The sequence below is a fragment of the Stigmatopora nigra genome, chromosome 6, assembly GCF_051989575.1.
Source record: "Stigmatopora nigra isolate UIUO_SnigA chromosome 6, RoL_Snig_1.1, whole genome shotgun sequence".
Taxonomy (NCBI): domain Eukaryota; kingdom Metazoa; phylum Chordata; class Actinopteri; order Syngnathiformes; family Syngnathidae; genus Stigmatopora; species Stigmatopora nigra.
This window is the reverse complement of record NC_135513.1, coordinates 9,741,457-9,760,941: the sequence shown is the minus strand read 5'-3', so window position 1 is coordinate 9,760,941 and position 19,485 is coordinate 9,741,457. Positions and strand designations below refer to the sequence as shown.

At 38.6% G+C, this 19,485-nt stretch overlaps 2 protein-coding genes across 2 annotated transcripts; one reads left to right on the top strand and one right to left on the bottom strand.

Annotated features, from left to right (window-relative positions):
• Window positions 1-300: 300 nt before the first annotated feature.
• LOC144198473 (stromal membrane-associated protein 1-like) lies at window positions 301-8,252 on the top strand. The gene is made up of 10 exons (XM_077719503.1): window positions 301-619; window positions 1,562-1,695; window positions 2,249-2,334; window positions 2,555-2,630; window positions 2,725-2,790; window positions 2,863-2,941; window positions 3,773-3,903; window positions 4,429-4,639; window positions 5,237-5,574; window positions 6,231-8,252. The coding sequence occupies exons 1-10, from the start codon at window positions 502-504 to the stop codon at window positions 6,357-6,359; spliced, it is 1,368 nt and encodes a 455-aa protein (XP_077575629.1). The 5' UTR covers window positions 301-501; the 3' UTR covers window positions 6,360-8,252.
• Window positions 8,253-12,898: 4,646 nt separating this feature from the next.
• LOC144198048 (keratin, type I cytoskeletal 13-like) lies at window positions 12,899-15,568 on the bottom strand. The gene is made up of 8 exons (XM_077718848.1): window positions 15,084-15,568; window positions 14,836-14,918; window positions 14,586-14,742; window positions 14,353-14,514; window positions 14,141-14,266; window positions 13,510-13,730; window positions 13,118-13,131; window positions 12,899-13,029 (listed from the first exon to the last, which is right to left on the bottom strand). Exons 1-8 carry the CDS (start codon window positions 15,495-15,497, stop codon window positions 12,980-12,982), a joined length of 1,227 nt encoding a protein of 408 aa, XP_077574974.1. The 5' UTR covers window positions 15,498-15,568; the 3' UTR covers window positions 12,899-12,979.
• Window positions 15,569-19,485: the final 3,917 nt, after the last annotated feature.

Sequence of the window (19,485 nt, the reverse complement as noted above, 5' to 3'; positions counted from 1 at the left end):
ATCTTGGCATATGATAACATTGGTTGCCAATGATGGAGGCAGACGTCCCGGAGACAGATGACCCTAATGAGGATAAAGCAGGTTCACAAGATGAGGTGAGATGATGTCAATGTCGGAGAATTAATTAACAAAAATATTTTCTGTGGAACTTTTGCACGACATTAAGTTGTTATTGGTAGCAAATTTTCCAAGTTACGAACAAGGTTCTGGGACCAATTCATTTCTTAAGTAGAGGTTCAACTGTAGTACTATATAGTACACAGAACATTGAAACATAGTGCGTCACAAACGTCATCGCATCTGACCAATCCAGTCTATCCGCCGCGTCATCTCGAAAATTCCTGTGGGCGGAAAAGCGATTCCGGTTCCGGGTGTCTTCATAGTAGTCGGAGGCGCTCGCTTCCCTTATTATGTTCTTTTATCGGAAACTTTTCTCAACCATCGACAAAAAAGTGTAGGTACTCTGTTATTATCGGACAGGTTTAACGTGAAAAGGTGAACATGGCGACCCGCTCCGAGAGAGAGAAGGCCCAAAAGCTGAACGAACAGCACCAGGCCATCCTGTCCAAAATGCTCAGGGAGGAGGACAACAAGTATTGTGCCGACTGTGAGGCGAAAGGTGAGACATTCACGTTGTATAGTATCTGTCACGTTTCGACACACAGATCTCTATTTGTAGATCGCCGTATGTGCTTAGAACAATCGTGCGTGTGTTAACATGACCGGACACTGAGGTTCGGAAGCGGCTCGTGTAGTCAGCTGACGCCGCGTCGCTTCCAGCTAAACTAAGTGGCTAGCGAGCAGGCTAGTCTTTTATACCCACACTCGTCTTTCACAACGACTCCATCTTTATGTTTATAAACGTCACAAGATAGGTTTCTCGTCTCCTACACCAAGGGTTGGGAACCTTTTTTGAATTAGACAGCCAGAAATAAAAAAAATACTCTTATCTCATCTTCTGAACCGCTTTATCTTCATTAAGGTCGCGAGGGGTGCTGGAGCTTATCCCAGCTGACTTCGGGCCAGAGGTGGGGTGACACCCTGAATTGGTGGCCAGCCAATCGCAGGGCACAAGGAGACACGCAACCATTCACGCTCACACGCAATTTAGAATGAGAAATCAACCTACCATGCATGTCTTTGAAAACCCACATAGGCCCGGGAATAACCGACCTGTATTTGAACCCAGGTCGCCCCACTGAAGACGACGTGCTAACCGCCGGACTACATACAAAATATTTTTAAATGTTATTCCTTGAGAACCATACTTAAAATTTAAAAGTCAAAATACATGAAAAATTGTACTTTTTAGTCATTTCTACATTCAAAGTCAAAAAAGGCTTAGAATTATTTGAACTGCATTATTATACTATTGCTATTCAATGAGCATCAATGATTAATTCAAAGGGAAGACTAATGAAAAAAAGCCTACAGGTGGGTGGAGACCGGAGAGTCATATGCAGCCATCAAAAGAGCATGCATAATATTACCTTTTGGTGCATAATATTATCTTTTGGTTTACAACCATCTCTTATTAGTTCCATCCACCTTTTGTTGCCAGGTCCAAGATGGGCGTCTTGGAACTTGGGGGTGTTTATCTGCATTCGATGTGCGGGCAGTCACAGGAACCTTGGTGTCCATATCTCTCGAGTGAAATCAGTCAACTTGGACCAATGGACCCCAGATCAAATTCAGGTGGTGTTAACTTTTCTGCTTAGAGTTTTGCAATGTTTTAACCACTCCTGGGTTTATGAAAACAAAACTGACCGTGGCTCCCATATTGTATGAATACAGTGAAGGGGAAGTGAATTCCACCCAGTTTGCCACACTTGTTTGCCATGAGATACATGGGAAATTTACAAATATTACTTTTCGTTGTCCACATAGTGCAAATACATTTGTTCGTCTAGTGAGGCGGGGATGAGTGGTTAGTGAGTTGGCCACACAGTGCTAAGATCGAGGGTTTAATCCCGCATCCCCAAAAACATGCATGCAGGTCGTTTGAACACGGGTTATGAGTGTGAGCGGCAATGGTTGTCTATCACCTTGATTGTTAAAATATTTAATTGCATAGAATAATTTTAAATTATTTTTTATTTTTATTTTTTTTTAAAGTACTTTATCAAAAATAGCTAGTAATTTTAAGGTTATTCTGGTGTTGTTCCAAATAAAACTTTTGAACAGCTCTTAATCGCTACACATACACATGACGATTTGCTAACTGAAGAAAGGTCTCTTCTCTTTTCAGTGTATACAAGATATGGGAAACACCAAGGCCAGGCAGCTCTATGAGGCTAACCTTCCAGAAAACTTCAGACGACCTCAAACAGACCAGTATCCTTCGCTGGCTGTCTTTCAGCCACCCAACTGCAAACTGTCGCCATTGTTTCCTCTCTAGTTTTTTTATTTATTATTTTTTTGGTTTTGTACTGTTTGTCAGAGCAGTATTTTGTAATAATGAATCCTACTCGATTGACCATTTTCCATTCTAAAGGTGTAAATTAATAGTGGGACCAATGTGTGTAGCTACTATTTTCCTTGACTCTAGAATCAGAGCAGTTGAATTCTTCATTAGAGATAAATATGAGAAGAAGAAATACTACAGTAAAAACGTGACCAATGGAGGCAGTGTAATTTCCTTTTTCTTTATATTTTGATGTTTCTATTTGACTTCACTACATGCAATGTCTGGTAAATTATTTTTTTTTGTTTTCTTATTCATAGCCAAAAGATTGTATTACAAAAGAGAAGGAGACAGAGCGAGGAAGGAAGGTCTCTTCTTACACCAAGGTAAGTTCTCATGTACACATTTGCACATAGCCAGTCTCAGCTTTCACCTATTTATTTTTTACTATTTTATAGAAAAGTGAAGAATCCATGGCAGTTCCTAAAATCAGTCCAGTTAAGACTTCAGAACCTTCAGTAAACCTACTAGGACTTGGTGAGTTTGTTTTTCTTGGTATTAGAACTTTTCCCGATTTATGTATCACTTGTGAAGAGGTTTTTTATTGTCATAGCTATCTGAACTTTACACCAGTGTGGGGTTTGAACTACCGAAATGATGGAAAAACACAAATAATCCTGAGTTTTACATGTTCTTACAGCAAAATTCAGCTTGCTTTTGGAGTGTGGCAGAGTAAACCCTGATGGCAATGTCTGTTAGCTATGTTTATAATCTGATTCATAATGCAGTTTAACCTGCTTATGCATTCAACAAAGGGGAGGTTTGGAATTGGATACTGTGCAAACACCTTGTAGTAAAGTACATCAAGCAATTTGTATATTGCAAGATAAGGACTTGTTGTAAGACAACTTTACATTACTAACAACAGCTGGCATGCAACGTTTATCATTGCTGCTTTCATGCAAAAAGTTACCTCATTGTGCTAAAATGTGGAACTACATCACCACTTTAAGCCTTTTCTTGACTGGAAGAGGAAGTTGCTGATTCAGTACTTCTTGCTGACTGAATATTGTTGTTGTACTTGTTTCAACATTACCTACAACTATTGTTTGTAGGGCTGTATCATGATTTTAACTTGCCATCGTTGTCTTGTGGTTAACAATCTCACAAAAATTTAATGCATTTATTTTGTGTCAGCAAAAGTAGGACTGTTTTATTGACGAACATCAAGTTTTAGGTTTTTAAATCGTTTGTTTGAAGATATTTTTTTTTATTTATGACCAGTATTGTATGCGCCTGACAATGTCTCTTAACCTTTTGTGGTTATTTTCCACCTGTAAAACCTGTCTTTTCACTTTTCTGTGGTAGACGCTCCAGCAGCTGCACCTAGCAACAATGGCATAACGATCACAACCCAGAACAATAATGACCTGGACATATTTGGTCCAATGGTGTCCAACCCACTTCCTTCGTCAACATCGACTACTCAGTTTCCTCAGGTAGAATTTTATGTTTTTCTGGCATTGAGCTCACTCCTCAAAAGTGATCAAAAAATGTCACTTCAGGGGGGAAAAATGAAAAATACTCATTAGGTCAATTTACAATCCAAAGTCAAAGAGAGCAAGCCATATTCAACATAATTATTCAATTATGTAATGATGATGTACTCGCATTACACGCTATCAACATCGATGGGAGAGGCAGGGAATGTTGTGAAAATCCCCCACAGCTCTGGGGTCCAAATCAGATCACGTCCACCTGTGTGGAGTTTGCATGTTCTCCCCAGGCCTGTGTGGGTTTCCTCCGGGTACTCCGGTTTCCTCCCACATTCCAATAAACATGCATGGTAGGCTGATTGGACACTCAAAATTGCCCGTAGGTATGAGTGTGAGTGGACAACGTTGTCCGTGTCCTTGTGCCCTGCGATTGGCTGGCCACTGATACATGTGACTTATAGTCTGAAAAATATGGTATTTTTTATGGTATTACACATTGTAATTGTTTGCACTTTTTCCCCTCTCTAGGCGGGCTCGAGCAGTGCTGCAGGCACACCCACACAAGCCCAGGGAGCAGCGACAGGTGGAGCTGGTTCGAGGTCGGGTCAGGGTGACCTTGACCTGTTCAATGAAAGTAGCAGCACAACCAAGACCGACGATAGTGCAAAGAAGCCATTGTCCAAGGATTCCATCTTGTCGCTATATGGAACAAACAACATGTCGCCACAGACTCCGGCCGGTAAGAGGATGGAACATTAAGAGTTTAAGACCATGTTGCATATCATTTTAATGAAATCTAGATACGGTTGTCATAATTAAATATGAGATAGTGCACATGCTAGTATTTGTCTCTATTGACTATTACTATTTTATTGCAGTCTGTCCCGAAGTGGCGCAAGCCATTCATCATTGAAGTCAGTTGGAGAAAGTATTATACACAGTAATCCCTCGATTATCACGGTTAATGTAGGCCAGACATGGCTGCGGTAATTGAAACATCGCAAAATAGGGTCATCCCTATTATGATTGCCTTTTTTTTTTTCCCTCTTCAGGGCTAAGTACTAGTAGCAAGAGTGGCTTCCGCTTCCGAGTTTCAGCGTGGATTTTTGCATTTTTATGAACTTTAATTAAAATAAAAGTAGTACAAGAAAAACAATGCGAAGAAGTGAATTCACGATAAATGAAGCAACGATAGTCGATAGAAGACTATTCTCATTCATTGCGTTTCCCTTTAGAGTCGTGTAAGGTTCTTAACCTCTCTGTATGTCACAGTACATTTACATAATTATTTGCATAATGCTCTCTCCCTTGTTGTTATGTGTCCTTTTCCTATCAGCTGGCATGTTTATGGGAGCCTCTCAGATGCAGTTTCCTGTCCAGACTTCTGCTGGTTATCCGGCCTTCCCTGGCATGGGCACCGCCATGCCGCCTACAACCGTCATGGGTGCCATGATGGCACAGAGTGGAGCAGCCATGATGGGCCCCAGTCCAGGGATGATGGTTGGGATGACCATGCCTAATGGCTTCATGGGAAATGCCCCTGCTAGCGGCGTGATGGGCATGGCCCCCAGAATGATGGGCCCACATAGTGGTGCCATGCCTGCAGGGATGGTGCCTGCTCAGGGCATGTACGCCATCCAGCCTGGCCAACAAGCTCAGTGGAACATGGCTCAGGTGTGTGACATCATAAAATTGCCATAAAATACAGCAAACTGATATTTACACTTTTTGTATGTATATATGTAAATATATATACATGTACATATGTATGTGTAAATATATACACATACATATACAGATGTATATGTATGTGTAAATATATACACATACATATACAGATGTATATGTGTAAATATATATACATATATACGTATACACGTATATGTGTATATATATTTACACATATACATATATACTTATACACGTGTGTGTGTTCATGTTATTTTTCCAACCACCCCACAAACTTTTCAGGAATTAAAAGTTTTAATATGTTCGTGTGTGAAACAAGCTGGAAAATACCATCATATACCACAAAAAAAGATGTGTTACTTGATGTAACCATGATACATGTCTTTTCTTGCTAGGATTTAACCGTGTGGGCACGAAGGGGCCTTACATTTTTAGCTCATTGGTTGCCATTGACAGTAATAGACTTTGATTAGTAGATCTGAGACGGAATTCACTACCAGACCTCTCAGTTAATAATTGATATTTCTACGTCACTGTCCGTCAATGACAACCAATTAGATTTATTTATATTCCACCAGGTTATTGTTAGATTTCAAGTAAGTTTTGAGATTGTTGATTTATAGTCTTTTTGTGACCCCCAGGTGAGCCATCAGATGTCAGGGCTGCATTTGAACGGCGGACACATGGCGTTCACTCAGCCTCCAGCTACAATGGGTGGTTGGGCCGCGCCCGGATCTGGCCAAACTCTTAGTACACAGTTATGGAAGTGAGATTTAGGTGGGACAAGGGTCAGACAGAGGAAGAGTGATGGTTGTGGAAGTTGCAAAATATTTTTTGTTCTCTTCTGCACCGCACTTTGAACTGATTTCGAATTCCACTTTGGACCAGCCTTCAAGAACATGAAAATTGTCTGTAGTTGCCCCATTTTCTTGTACTGTCACTTTCTCTTTATTGTGAGTGAGCGGTCTTTATGCACGCACACGTCTGCATTTTGGTTACGGAGGCGTGCTAACTTCCAGTCGCTAGGCCAACACACAGAACAATAACAGTTTTTGAGCTTCTCAATTTTAGCTCATGTCAGAAGGAATGGCAAAGTTGGCATGAGTAATGTAATGTATTACTCTTCCTAATTGCCATTTTAGGAACTATTGGTTTGTTTACTTTTGTAGCCTATTGATTTGCTGGCGTATGAGAAACAGTACAACTCCTAGTGAAAGCAGACATGAGGGGTTGGTGCCTAAAAGAAAATGTTGATAATATAGAACTGGTTTGGGTTTGCCCAATGTAACAAAATGCAGACAACTATTGTTTGCAATTGTTGTGCTGAAAAGCTTGCCAACTCAGAAAAGGCATTATACCTTTTTATGGCTAACTGAAGAGATGGCACCTCATGAGTTAACTAGCCACTAATATATTGTTCTTTATAGGCAAACAATTCAAATGCAAATATTAAATGAGTAGATGATAATAACCCTTAAAAAGCATATATTACAAATAAAAAGTCACTACTTATCCCCTGAACCATAAAAATACCGCCAAGTAGTTCATTCTGTGAAAATGCTTCTCCTCACTAGAATGACGGGGGTGCTGGAACTTATCCTAGCTTACTGGGAACCAGGTGGGGGACACCCTGAATGGGTGGCCAATTGCAATGTCGTCAAGTATTTGTTTTAGTTAATACTAGATCAAATGACTTTGATTTCTTTATTGCATAAACATGTATAATATGATGTGTAAACATCAAGACTGGTTATAGGCATATACCAATATTTTTTAAATTATCAGTCATGATTGTAATGCTTAAAATGAAGGAAGCACTTAATCTGAAATCTAGGTTCTTAGACTTAATGATTGTGTTGCACCCCATTTGGCACGTTCTTCATTATTTTATATCCCCCATTTCCATGCTAAGTTCTTTGTTTATTTATAAAAGACTACAGCATGGCTGTACATGAAGGTTTTACATGAATTTAAAGCATTGTGATTGGTGCTGAGACTAAATTTGGGCTTATGGAAACAACTCAAACCTATGATAAAATGACAAACATGCACTGTTGCCAGCATTAATTTTCTTGCGGAACCAGTGACACAATGCAGGGTTTGCTATTACAGTGTTTAAAAAGTGAGATGAGAATGTATACTCCGCGAGATACCACACCAATCAACCTTGAATAAATTCATTTATCCAACTCGTCATCGTATGTTTTAAAGAGTTAGGTTATTTGGCTGACAAAGGGCATCCCATTAGTTTGAAATAAGTGCACACCGGAAAGTGGTACGCCTCCGACAATTCCTAATGTAAATGTCTAATGTGCTGCCGTGCATATTGTTCCCTGGAAACTCGCAACCTGGGAGATTCTGCCAGTCTTATGGTTTTTGATGATTTTCTTTTCTTTTTGGGGGGGGTTGGGGAAATTATAAGGAATATACATCCCAACAAAAATTATAATCACATATCATAAAAGCTGCAGGACCAGTTACACAAACTTTTATTGTATCACTGTATCATTACAAGAATATAGAACATTAAAATGAATAGTATTTAAAGGAGAAGACAAGGGAGACTAATCTAGTCTGTCTGCACTGCTCCCGAGTGTACAGCGCTGTTTAACTTTTAAAGTGCTTGTGGTTCTGCGATTCAAAAAATAAAGTCTTAAATGCAATGTGTCATCTGTTCAATGAAGTTCCATTTTAATGTTACCATGCAATACAAATGTTGGCTTCACAATTTATTGTGTTGCACCTGAGCAATTGAACGGTTTGTGTCATGATTTTAAACCACACATATAACCACTTCATTAGCATATTAAACGTTACCCTTTTCATATCTTGGCTTTAAATATAGTACTGGGAGCATTTAATTTTTGTTTGAATTCCCTCACTACTTTTGATTTTACTTACAATTCATGATGACAGTATCACTTTACTTTTTCATAAACAACCTTTTAAAACCACATATAAGTATTGTTCAGTGTAATGCAATGTTATTATTGTACATAATGTATTATGTGAATTGTTGTTTAACACAAAACATGCCTACTGTGCGTTAACTTCCCAATTTAAGAACTTCACACACACGCATACATACACATTTACACATATACACGTATTCACTCATTTTCTGAACCGCTTCAAACTCACTCGGGTCACGGGGGTGCTGGACCCGATCACAGCTGACAACGGGCCAGAGGATACCTAGGGGTGATTTAGATTGTCCAATCAGTCTACCATGCATGGTTTTGGAATGTGGGAGAAAACCCACACAGGCCCAGGGAAACTTGCAAACTCCACACAGGTGGATCAACCTGGATTTGAGCCCAGGGCCCCAAGTGTCAAGCCGCCGGGCCGTCTGTGCTTTATATTTGTTTTTAAAAAATCAACTTTAGTTAAGCTTTTTCTGTAAGAAAATAAAATAAAACATCATCTATAGTAAATTTATTTTTCAGGTTTTTTTCTTTCCACTGCTATAGAATAGAATCCCAAAGAAACCTGACAAACCAATTATCACGTATTACTAAAATGAACGTTAGATGGCGGTATTGTATTTACACTGAAATTGCTCTATTGCATTTCCTTGATGGGCAAATTTATACAAATATGGGGGCCCTATTCCAAATAACCAATTTCTAATTTCGTTCTTAAATATTCTGAACTACTAAGTAAATTGATAGGACTGTCTTATATAGTTAAAAAAAAGAGTATGCAGTTTACTGGTACAATTTCACTTCTACCTAGATTAATACCTACTAACAAATGAAAACAACAAAATTGTCATCTAGACACATATTTCACTCCATATAAATGTTCTATGTACTATTGCAATAAATGTTGTTTTTGTCTTGTTGTTAGCTAAAATCTGCACTAAACTCCAGGAAAATAAGAATGATACATCTTATTCATAATCACAGTTAGACAGGCAGAAAAAAATATTTCTCATGTTGCCTTAGTTTCCTCACATAGCAATGAGAGTCAGGTTTGTCAACAAAAGTCTGAAAATACATACTACGGCAATGTTTCTCCACCCAGTTCATACTGGAATGTGTTCCAGAACAAATAAACCCACCCCACTGAAGGCTTGCTTTTACAGGTGGCTTTGGCATGCTTAGTAATCCAAGTCAATCATTGTGTAAACCATCACTTTAGTGATATCACGTGTTGTGTGTAAAATGCATCTGATTTCTTCAATTCGCCGTTAACCCTGCCCAGGTATAGTAGGCCCATCCTGCTCTTGATTTCTTAGAATTAAAAGTGGGTGTGATACACTAAACCAGATCTACCTGTTGAAGTCCCACCCACCAGCCATCCCACACTGCCCAGTCAGCCTTGAATGTTTTGTCCATGTTGGTACAAGTGTACTGTAATGCTGGAAAGGGACAAGAGGCTTGCAAAAGCCTATTTTATACTGGGCAAAGCCTGAAAGCATTTTTTTGAAGGGGTGTTGTTATATTCCAACCTCTCCTCCATGGAGTCATTGACCAATGGTGGAATTTCAGGGCCTGCAAGGCCTTCTCTGCTGGCTTGAAAAAATATCCGAATCACAGACCGATGTTAATTATGTTTTGTCCACAAATACTAATACTAAATGATTCCAAATTTCCTGTCTGCTTCCTTTCTTTGCTTTTCCCCTGGTTGCGCTGCTTCCAGATGTATGTTTTCATATGTATGCATATAACCAATCACTATAAATCACAATAAAAACTTAGGCCAGAAATACATCAGGACAGGCTCGACTTTCAGCTTAAGCTTCGATGGCGATAGAAAAGAAGGAGGAAAAAAAGGAGAATGGATTTTGTGTAAAGATAAAAAGGATTTTTGGTGAGTAGAAATTGGCTATATTCCTAAATAATATTTCAATTGTATGAGTTTATTATTGATGCTTTTTTTTGTGTCGCAGCTGTAGCCGCAATAAAGGTTTTATAGCCATAAAATAGGTTTTGAGGGTTGGATTGATTCAGATATAACACTGTAGGCGTTGGTATGAAATTCACGGCCCGCCACTGGGAGTCACACTTTGAAAAGTTTCACAGTGAGGTTTGATGACCCAAGCGTTTACAGGGAGGTTATGCATTCCTCACAGCTAGTGTGTCAAAGCTAACGTGGCTCCAGAATAGAGTTCACCAGCCAGATGAAGAATGCTCTTACCCTCGACTGCAGGACCTTGACACATTCCATTGCTTACAGCATCAATCTTTTGTAAAACTTTGGCCAGCATGACTCACTCATAATTAAATATGTCACTGTTATGAGAGACTGATTTAAAATTGGAGAGGAAAAAAATTGAGGACGTCATTTCACAGGCTAGTGTTTCAGAGAGAACATTTCATACTTGGACACTGAAGGATAGGGGAGCCTAACACACACTGGAAATATTCCAAAGGGATATTTAAAAAAGACCAGAGAAGCCATTGAGATATAACGCACGATTTTTGCGTTTTACTAAGCACAGTTCTGTGTTCATAATACCAAATCATGAATGTCTTTGTGTCTGTGATCCCTCAAGGCCGCCTGTGTGGCAAACCGCCACAAACAGGCAGTCTATTAACACGGTTTCCTCCTTTTTCTTTGTCTGATTTCCCACAGACTTGTTGGCCAAACAAACTTTTATCAGACTCCTTATCATTCTGTACTTGGTTTGGATTACAAATTAGTGGATAATGGTATAATGGAAGATTTTTAAAAACCTGTGATTGGCTGGAGACCAGCCAGGGGTGGACTCTGCCTCCCACCCAAAGTAATTTGTAACTAAATTCAAGTCAACTTTGAGTTGTGCTCATGGTGAAGGCAAATCTGACGGAAAATTAACAGTGTAAACATGAAAACATGAAGATTTTTCCTGGCCGGAGCTATTATTTAAGTAAAACTGTAGAGATGTATTTCGGGGCAATTATATTTTATAAGAAACATGTCACAAACATTATAAATGATAGTAATTACAATAAAATGTGTGACTGTTAACATAAGAAAATTGCAGTTATTCAGGAAGCGGAACATGCATGAATGCAACATGACTTGTCTGCCAAACTCTTCATCTCACTTCAGTGAGTGTGATTTATAGTCCAGAACATACAGTTCATTTAGGTTGTAAGCTCCCGATACACAGGTTCCAATATTTGACATACATCTTCTTTTGGTTATCACTAAAGTTATCCCTCGATTATTGCGGTCGATGTAGACCAAACATGGCAGTGATGAACAAAAAACGAAGTAGGGTCACCCCTAGTTAAAGAAAAAAAAATATTTGTATATATTTGTATTTGAATCAAGTTATATGTTAAATTTCTAAACAATACTTATATTGCGAGCCACGACCTCATTGTTGATGTTTCTTTAACTACCAGTTCAATTTCGACTAGTACCTGTCCTACAACAGCCTGTCTAATCGTTTATACAAAGGAAATGTTTTTACACTATTATCACCACGGCTTTAAATTATCCAAACAATCAGTTTACTTTAGCTGAGTGCTGAAGAAAGATCCAAATATGGGCCCGTAAAGTTTCACAGTGGGGGTTGGGTTTTGCACTCCCACCCTTAGTAATCGCTGCGTCTAAACCAAACATTACACCATTGTTTGAAAATTCCTCATAAAGGGATTTTGCTGCATCCATTTCTCAACTGTGGTAAGGGTGTCACTGTATTCTCCTCACATATATACACTTACTTTTATTTTCCTGTTTCTGTTTCTTGCGAAAACATCTTTTGTCATAAGACTGATTGCAGTGATTAAGAAGCAAAACTGTATTCTCACCTGTTTTTTTTATACATGGTATACCATAAATGAGGCCAAAGTGCAGTACTTTTACCAGATTTTAACAATGCCTGTCTTTGTTCACTTAGCACTCCCATTTGGTGTGTTTATATTGAAGCATGTGTGTACTTGTTACTAGGTAACAGGGGTTCATGTAGCAATGTTGAAAATCAACAGGGCAAAGATTAGTCAGTCCTCAGGGTGTGTCCACCAAACCAGAGGTCATTAGCTCCTTTTGATTCCTACGCTTGTAAGACTTTGCACACAGTGTTTTCAACATCAGTACACTTGACTATTGTCCAACTTTTTACATAACACTTATTTCCTTTACGCCATAGCCCACCCCCCACAATGTAACTGTTGCCACGACGACTTCCAAAACACAATGATGTCATTGCATAAAGATTGAGTGCAAAAATCACAGTTTTTATACGCCAGCAGTTTTATTTTTTTTGACAGCACATGCAAAAACATACATACACAAGTGTCTTCGTTGTTGAACTTTAGCACAATCTTTCGTCTCCTTTCAGTCTCAAGCGCCTTCTTTAACGATCACTTTCCGTTAGTTTTCGTAGATTTTCTTTGACAGTGTGTGTATGTCTGAGCATGTTTTCTCCGTCTTGACGGCTGGACCTTGTTGCCTTTTAGCTGGAACTGCGCACGGTGGTAGTTGTGACTGTGGTCTTACTGCTCCCTGTGAAACATTCAAGAGGAAAAAAATATGGGTGTGTTTCAAGTCTTCATGCAGATATGCGATATTTCATTATTAAACTTAAGCTTACCTGAACCAATAGGTCTTGATTGTGGAAGGAAAAAAACAGAGAACAATGAATGGAGTGTTAATAAGATTTTTATATAGATTTTTTTTGTGCAAATACAGTAATCCCTTGATTATCGCAGTTAATGTAGACCAGACATAGCCGCGATTAATGAAAAAATGCAATTTTTTAATTGAATTTTTATTTTTTATATATTTTTTAACTTCAGTGCTGAGTCCTAGTGGCAAGCGGATGACAGGGGAGTGGCTTCCGCTTGCGAGTTTCAACGTGGATTTTCATATTTTTATGAAATTACACAAAAAAATGTAATAAAAAAACAATTCCTTCCGAAAAAAAATCTGCGATAGTTGACGCCGCGATATTCGAGGGATTACTGTATGTCTATTTGAATTTACCTGGATTCCTCTGTGTCCAGCAGGCTTCTGTAGGTTGCAATCTCCTGTTCCAGCCTTGTCTTGATGTCCAGCAGCATCCTGTAGTCCTGGCCCTGCTGCTCAATACTGGCGCGCACGTTGGCTAGGTCTACCTCCAGCATGTTGATTGTGTTCTGGAAGCCGGCGAGCATGGCGCTGTAACGAGCCTCTGTTTCTGCCAACGTGTTTTCCAACGCCCCTTTCTGTGGAGGGTAAGAGGGTACACATGTATATTTACGCCATGAAGTTGATATAAAACAGACCAGCCACAACCTGGATTGCATCAAGATTGTGGTTAAACTGTTAAAACCTTGAATTATGGTAAAGTTTTTCTTTTTTCTACATTTGACTTTTTGACTTCTAAGGATCAGTGCGGCTTACAACACCATGATGTCATGGATTCCTTTCCCTTCAAGCACTTTAATATCTACCAGAATGTTAAATGTTTCCTTCTACCAGACCCCCTGCCCCACCCTTCAAATGCATTCTTCAGTAAAGCCCTCCTTCTATAACCTTTATCACTGTCTTCAATTCCCTGGACAAGAGAGGCATTGGGGAATTTTGCTCATATAAGGCATGATTGTAAAAACGCGATCTGGCTTTCGTCTCTCACCATGCTGAGTTGAGACTGCAGCTCGATCTCCAGGCCCTGCAGCGTACGTCTCAGGTCTCCGATTTCTGTCTTGGATGTCTGGATGGACTCTGTGCTGATTGTCACCTCCTTTGACAAGATAGCCGACTAGGGAGAGAAAAAAAAACGTGTTACCAATGCTTAAATTTAATCCAAAGCGGCGTTGAGATTTGATTGTTATTTTTTTTTTTTACCTTCTCATTAAACCAAGCCTCCTGGTCGCGGCGGTGTTTATCTGTGATAGTCTCATACTGGGCGCGGATCTCCTCCAGGACTTTGTTGAGGTCCTGTTGGGGTGCGGCATCAACCTCCACATTGATAGTGCCGGACAGCTGTGATCGCATGGCTGCCAGCTCCTGAGCTCCGCAAAACAAAATGTTAGCACTCTAAACTTGCCATGAGGGAGAATTCGAGAATTTTCCGATACCTCTGCGTGGTTCTTCTTGAGGTAGGCCAGTTCGTCTTGCAGGCCCTCGATCTGCATCTCCAAGTCGGACTTAGTCAGAGTGGTCTGGTCGAGCAGACGACGCAGGTTGGCGATGTCGGCCTCAACAGATTGGCGCATCATCAGCTCATGCTCGTATCTGTTGCAATTCAGCAAAAAAAAGGCAATTAACTCAATGTTTGGAAATAGGTTTGCTCCATTTAACCTGCAGAAGTTTAAAAGTTTTACTCACTTGGTTCTGAAGTCGTCAGCAGCCAGTTTGGAGTTGTCAATCTGGAGCAGGATATTGGCGTTGCCAATGGTTGCGCCCATGATCTAAAATGGTACACACAATGAGAATTGGTCAGATATCACCTGTGTTAATTAAGAATTGAACAAATCATGATGAGAAAATGGCAATTTTAATATGCACGGTTTTGTGTCAAATCGTGTCTGCATAACGGGATAATAATTAACAACGTGGTCCCCGACCCAGCATACCTTGTCCTTCAGGTCATTGATAATGGCCCAATAGTTGCTGTAGTCTCTCTCGGCCGCGGGCCCTTTCTGCTCGTAGTACTCTTTGATCTGCTTCTCCAGCTTGGCGTTGGCAGCCTCAAGAGAGCGCACCTTGTCCAGGTAGGTGGCCAGACGGTCATTCAGGTTCTGCATGGTGGCCTTCTCGTTCAACTGAATGGAAGTCTGGTCCAAGGCATTGGACAGGTCGAAGCAGCCTGTTCCATAGCCGCCACCGAATCCAGATGACACACCGTGCATGGTGGAAGAGGAGATGCGAGGACCTCTGAAGCTGAGTCCAGACAAGCTATGAGCCTTGGGCGCGGCTCTGGACGAGTAGCTGTAACTCTGCCTGCTCATGGTGATGGGTCCGCCGGAAATGCTGTAGCTGGACTGCATGGCTGTGATTCTTTGGAGAGAGGAGACGAGAGGAGTTGAACGCTTGAACCAGGAGTGGAGTTTGCTAGCGAGGGGTCAGCTCCTAATATAGTGCCAGTCCTGGGGCGGGCCTGACCAGGGGGAGGGAGTAGAAGGAGGGATTCAGCACTGCCTTGACACAACCACCATTTGTTTTCCTTAAAGGACCAATGGTTTTTCCCCTTCCTTTCTATGAGGGCACTCTCATGGAATGTGCAAGTGTGTTTCTGTCTTTGTGTTCATGTTCCAAGGGAGCTCAGGTTCGGCTAACGTGTGCGCGTGTGTGACACCTCTTTAATTTTTGTATTCATCTTTCAAAACCTGCTGGTTAACTGTCACACATACCAGGTGATAACTGACTCTAGTTTTGTGACAGGTGAAGAATACCAGGCACTTTTCTCTATCAAACACAATACACTCTTCCTTGGACTTTGTGGGAGGAAGGGACATTTTGGAACTAATGATGTAGTGGACATAGAATGAAAAAAACATGTTTCTTACTTTGTACTGGCAAGCCCATGGAAAAGGAATCTGTGGCCCTATTGTTCACCATATCACAGTTGACATCCCCTCTCAGTTCCTGTGTGTGTGCACTCACATGTGAGTGCGTGTTCTTGAGTTTATTTATTTTGGCCTGTTTTTGTGAGGAGAAACAGCGCATATGGGGGGATTGTATGTTTTCTTGGATGTGCGCATGCTTGCCTGATCAAGTCCAAGTGGGTGTAGTACTTGGTTATCTCGGTTTTTGAGATCCTAGCCAACTTGCTGGTGGAAATGAGAGAGTTGTGAGGGGGTCATCAACTTTCAGCTAACGGGAAAAGTGACTCATGCTTCTTATTTGTTATAGAAGTCGTTCTACTTCTACTCAAAAGTTCATGGAATCCTCAGTAATTTTGAAATTGGTTTGATCTACACCGCAATATTACTGAGTGAGAAGACGACAAAGTACTTTTTTTACTTTGTTGGAAGATATGTGGAATAAAGTTAACCATGCTTGCTTGCTTTTGGCATTGCAGGGTTGCAATGTTGATTTCAACATTTGATATATATATATATATATATATATATATATATATATATATATATATATATATATATATATATATATATATATATATATATATATATATATATATATATATATATATATATATATATATATATATATATATATATATATATATATATATATATATATATATATATATATATATATATATATATATATATATATATATATATATATATATATATATATATATATATATATATATATATATATATATATATATATATATATATATATATATATATATATATATATATATATATATATATATATATATATATATATATATATATATATATATATATATATATATATATATATATATATATATATATATATATATATATATATATATATATATATATATATATATATATATATATATATATATATATATATATATATATATATATATATATATATATATATATATATATATATATATATATATATATATATACTGGTAAATGATTGATAAGAAATGGTATGACCATAATAATTCAAAGTAAAATGCAATATTACAAAAAAGAAGTAATACCAATCTAAAAATGACAAGAAAACCTTTATTATTATAGGTTCTATATTTGCAAACATTTCATATTTTAATTCGGATTATTTTTTTTAAACATTTTTGTAATAATTTGACCAGCGTATAGTAACACAATAATTTGCATTCGTTAATGCTACTCATAGGCACCACAGTGGAATAAGTGGTTGGTGCATTGGTTTCACAGCTGTTGGGTCCTGGGTTCAAATCCATTCATTGCAGTGGCTGACTGAATTGCAGAACCTTGCATTTTATATTATATATTTTTACTCCAAATATTTGGAGAATGTTACATGGATTCTTCAATCAATATACGTATACTCTTACAATGCTAAAGGAATGATGGCAGTATGGCTGAAAAGTCCAAGAAACAAGCACATAAGGTATGCACTGAAAAAAAATAAACTGTAAAACACGTAAGGTCTCAAAGAATTGATGTTTCTGAACTACATAACAGAGATTCTGATGTATGTCTTTCAAGTAAGGCAACTAACTCTTGCCGCAATAAGATTTGGTCTAAGTTGATCAGTCTGTCCATTGTTTTGTCATTTACAAAACCCTGTGAATGAATGGGAGGAAGGAACATAATTGTTGGCTTTTGTGTTTCACCTATAAGGGAACGAACATAAGCTCAAAACAGTATCTGTTATCTTGTTGTATCCCAGCAACAAGGAGAGCGTGTCAATCACACCTTGCTTGAATGGCACCCATTGTGTATTCCAGTCTGCTTTCATTCGCTCAAACATTCTTGAGCATTGATCCTTGCACATGAATCTTTTTTTTTAATGTTAAAACGAACTGACATTTCAAGCAATTTTATCATTGTTTATTTTTAATAAGATTTTTTATTTATATATATTTGAATATTTTTTATAGTAACTACTATATCTATGCTGTATACTAACACGATGACAGAGATTTATTTTCCACCAACTATGTAAGTTGCAGAGTTAGCAGGTCCCTATTAGACCAAGAGTGAATCATAGCCGTGTATTGCTGTCCACTCCTTGAATCCTCCTGTCAATGCACCACACCCCACCACAGGGATTAACACATCCTGTTCAAATATTCGCCTTGCAATGTGCAATAATCTCCCGGCATGCAACATTCATGCCAAAAGTCCAAGTCAAAGTATGAACTCAACCCTAATGTGTGCGTGCATGAGCTATATGTGTTAAAAGTGTTAAAAAATACCATCACGCGCATTAAAAGTTCAACCTAGCCTTAATATGTAGTAAAATAGGGTTTATGTTAGTATTAATACATATTTATCTTAAATCAATGGTTATTCAATAAAAGAAAAATGTCAGATGGTATGGGCTTCGGCACCCCCGCGACCCTAGTGAGAATAAAGCAGTTCAGAAAATGAAAAAATGAATGAAAACATATCAGTTCATGTTTATGGTTGCCACAGAAGATGGAATATTTACTTTTAATGCTTAATCTATTCCTTAATTTGTCTTTAGCAATATAACATTGTGGGATGAGATAGGAAACATTAATTTGACCTCAAGGTCAAATTAAGTTTTGATATTTCCTCAAAATGCTTTTTTTACTTGAAATTTCATTACTTACCCCCCAGTGTCACTTCCGTTTGATGCCTGAACACAGGAGTTTCAAATATATATGGATGAATGCTTACTGTATAAGGCTATAAGCATAAGGTGTACATCATTTTGATTTATTATTGTACAGCTACCTCTAGTGGCTGGCAGTACGTAGAATGCAGGCAGAATCTCAAAATGGTACTGTTTATTTTAATCCGGCTGAAAAACGAAGCATTCCATGAGTAGAAGAGTTATGAACTTCTACATATTAATCAATAACAGGTAGAAAAAAATGCTTTACTACTTCATCCTAGAAACGATTGGTTATTTTTTCATATTGATTTGATATTTCAATACAATGGTCCCTGTACTTACAAAATGGTATTTGTTCCAGAATTTGCTTCATAACTTGGATTTTCCATAAATAAAGCAGATTATTTGTCTAACTCTCTCCTTTTCTGAACCGCTTTATCATCATTAGGGTCGCGGGGGTGCTGGAGCCTACCCCAAATTGGAAGACAGCCAATCACAGGGCACAAGGAGACGGACAACCATGCGCAATCACACCTGTACCTATTTAAAGTGTCCAATCAGCCTGCCATGCATATTATTGGAATGTGGAAGGAAACCAGAGTACCCAGAGGAAACCCACACAGGCCATTTTAAATGTGTCAAATAGGTCGAGGTAAAACAATCCCATTATGCTCCAATTTATCGACCTTATTTCACAAGTAAATGCTTTAACTTCCCACCAAGGAGGAGAACCCACTGTGGAACATATAAAGTCACTCATGTGGAAGCAAAGAA

Excerpts from the sequence above, each read along its gene's own strand:
- LOC144198473 (XM_077719503.1), top strand. The coding sequence starts at position 502 with ATGGCGACCCGCTCCGAGAGAGAGAAGGCCCAAAAGCTGAACGAACAG. Across the intron at positions 2,335-2,554 it reads AGACGACCTCAAACAGACCA|AGCAGTTGAATTCTTCATTA; the intron begins GTATCCTTCGCT and ends CTCTAGAATCAG. Across the intron at positions 4,640-5,236 it reads GTCGCCACAGACTCCGGCCG|CTGGCATGTTTATGGGAGCC; the intron begins GTAAGAGGATGG and ends TTTTCCTATCAG.
- LOC144198048 (XM_077718848.1), bottom strand. The coding sequence starts at position 15,497 with ATGCAGTCCAGCTACAGCATTTCCGGCGGACCCATCACCATGAGCAGG. Across the intron at positions 14,919-15,083 it reads TCAATGACCTGAAGGACAAG|ATCATGGGCGCAACCATTGG; the intron begins GTATGCTGGGTC and ends GTACCATTTTAG. Across the intron at positions 13,731-14,140 it reads TGCAGTCTCAACTCAGCATG|AAAGGGGCGTTGGAAAACAC; the intron begins GTGAGAGACGAA and ends TACCCTCCACAG.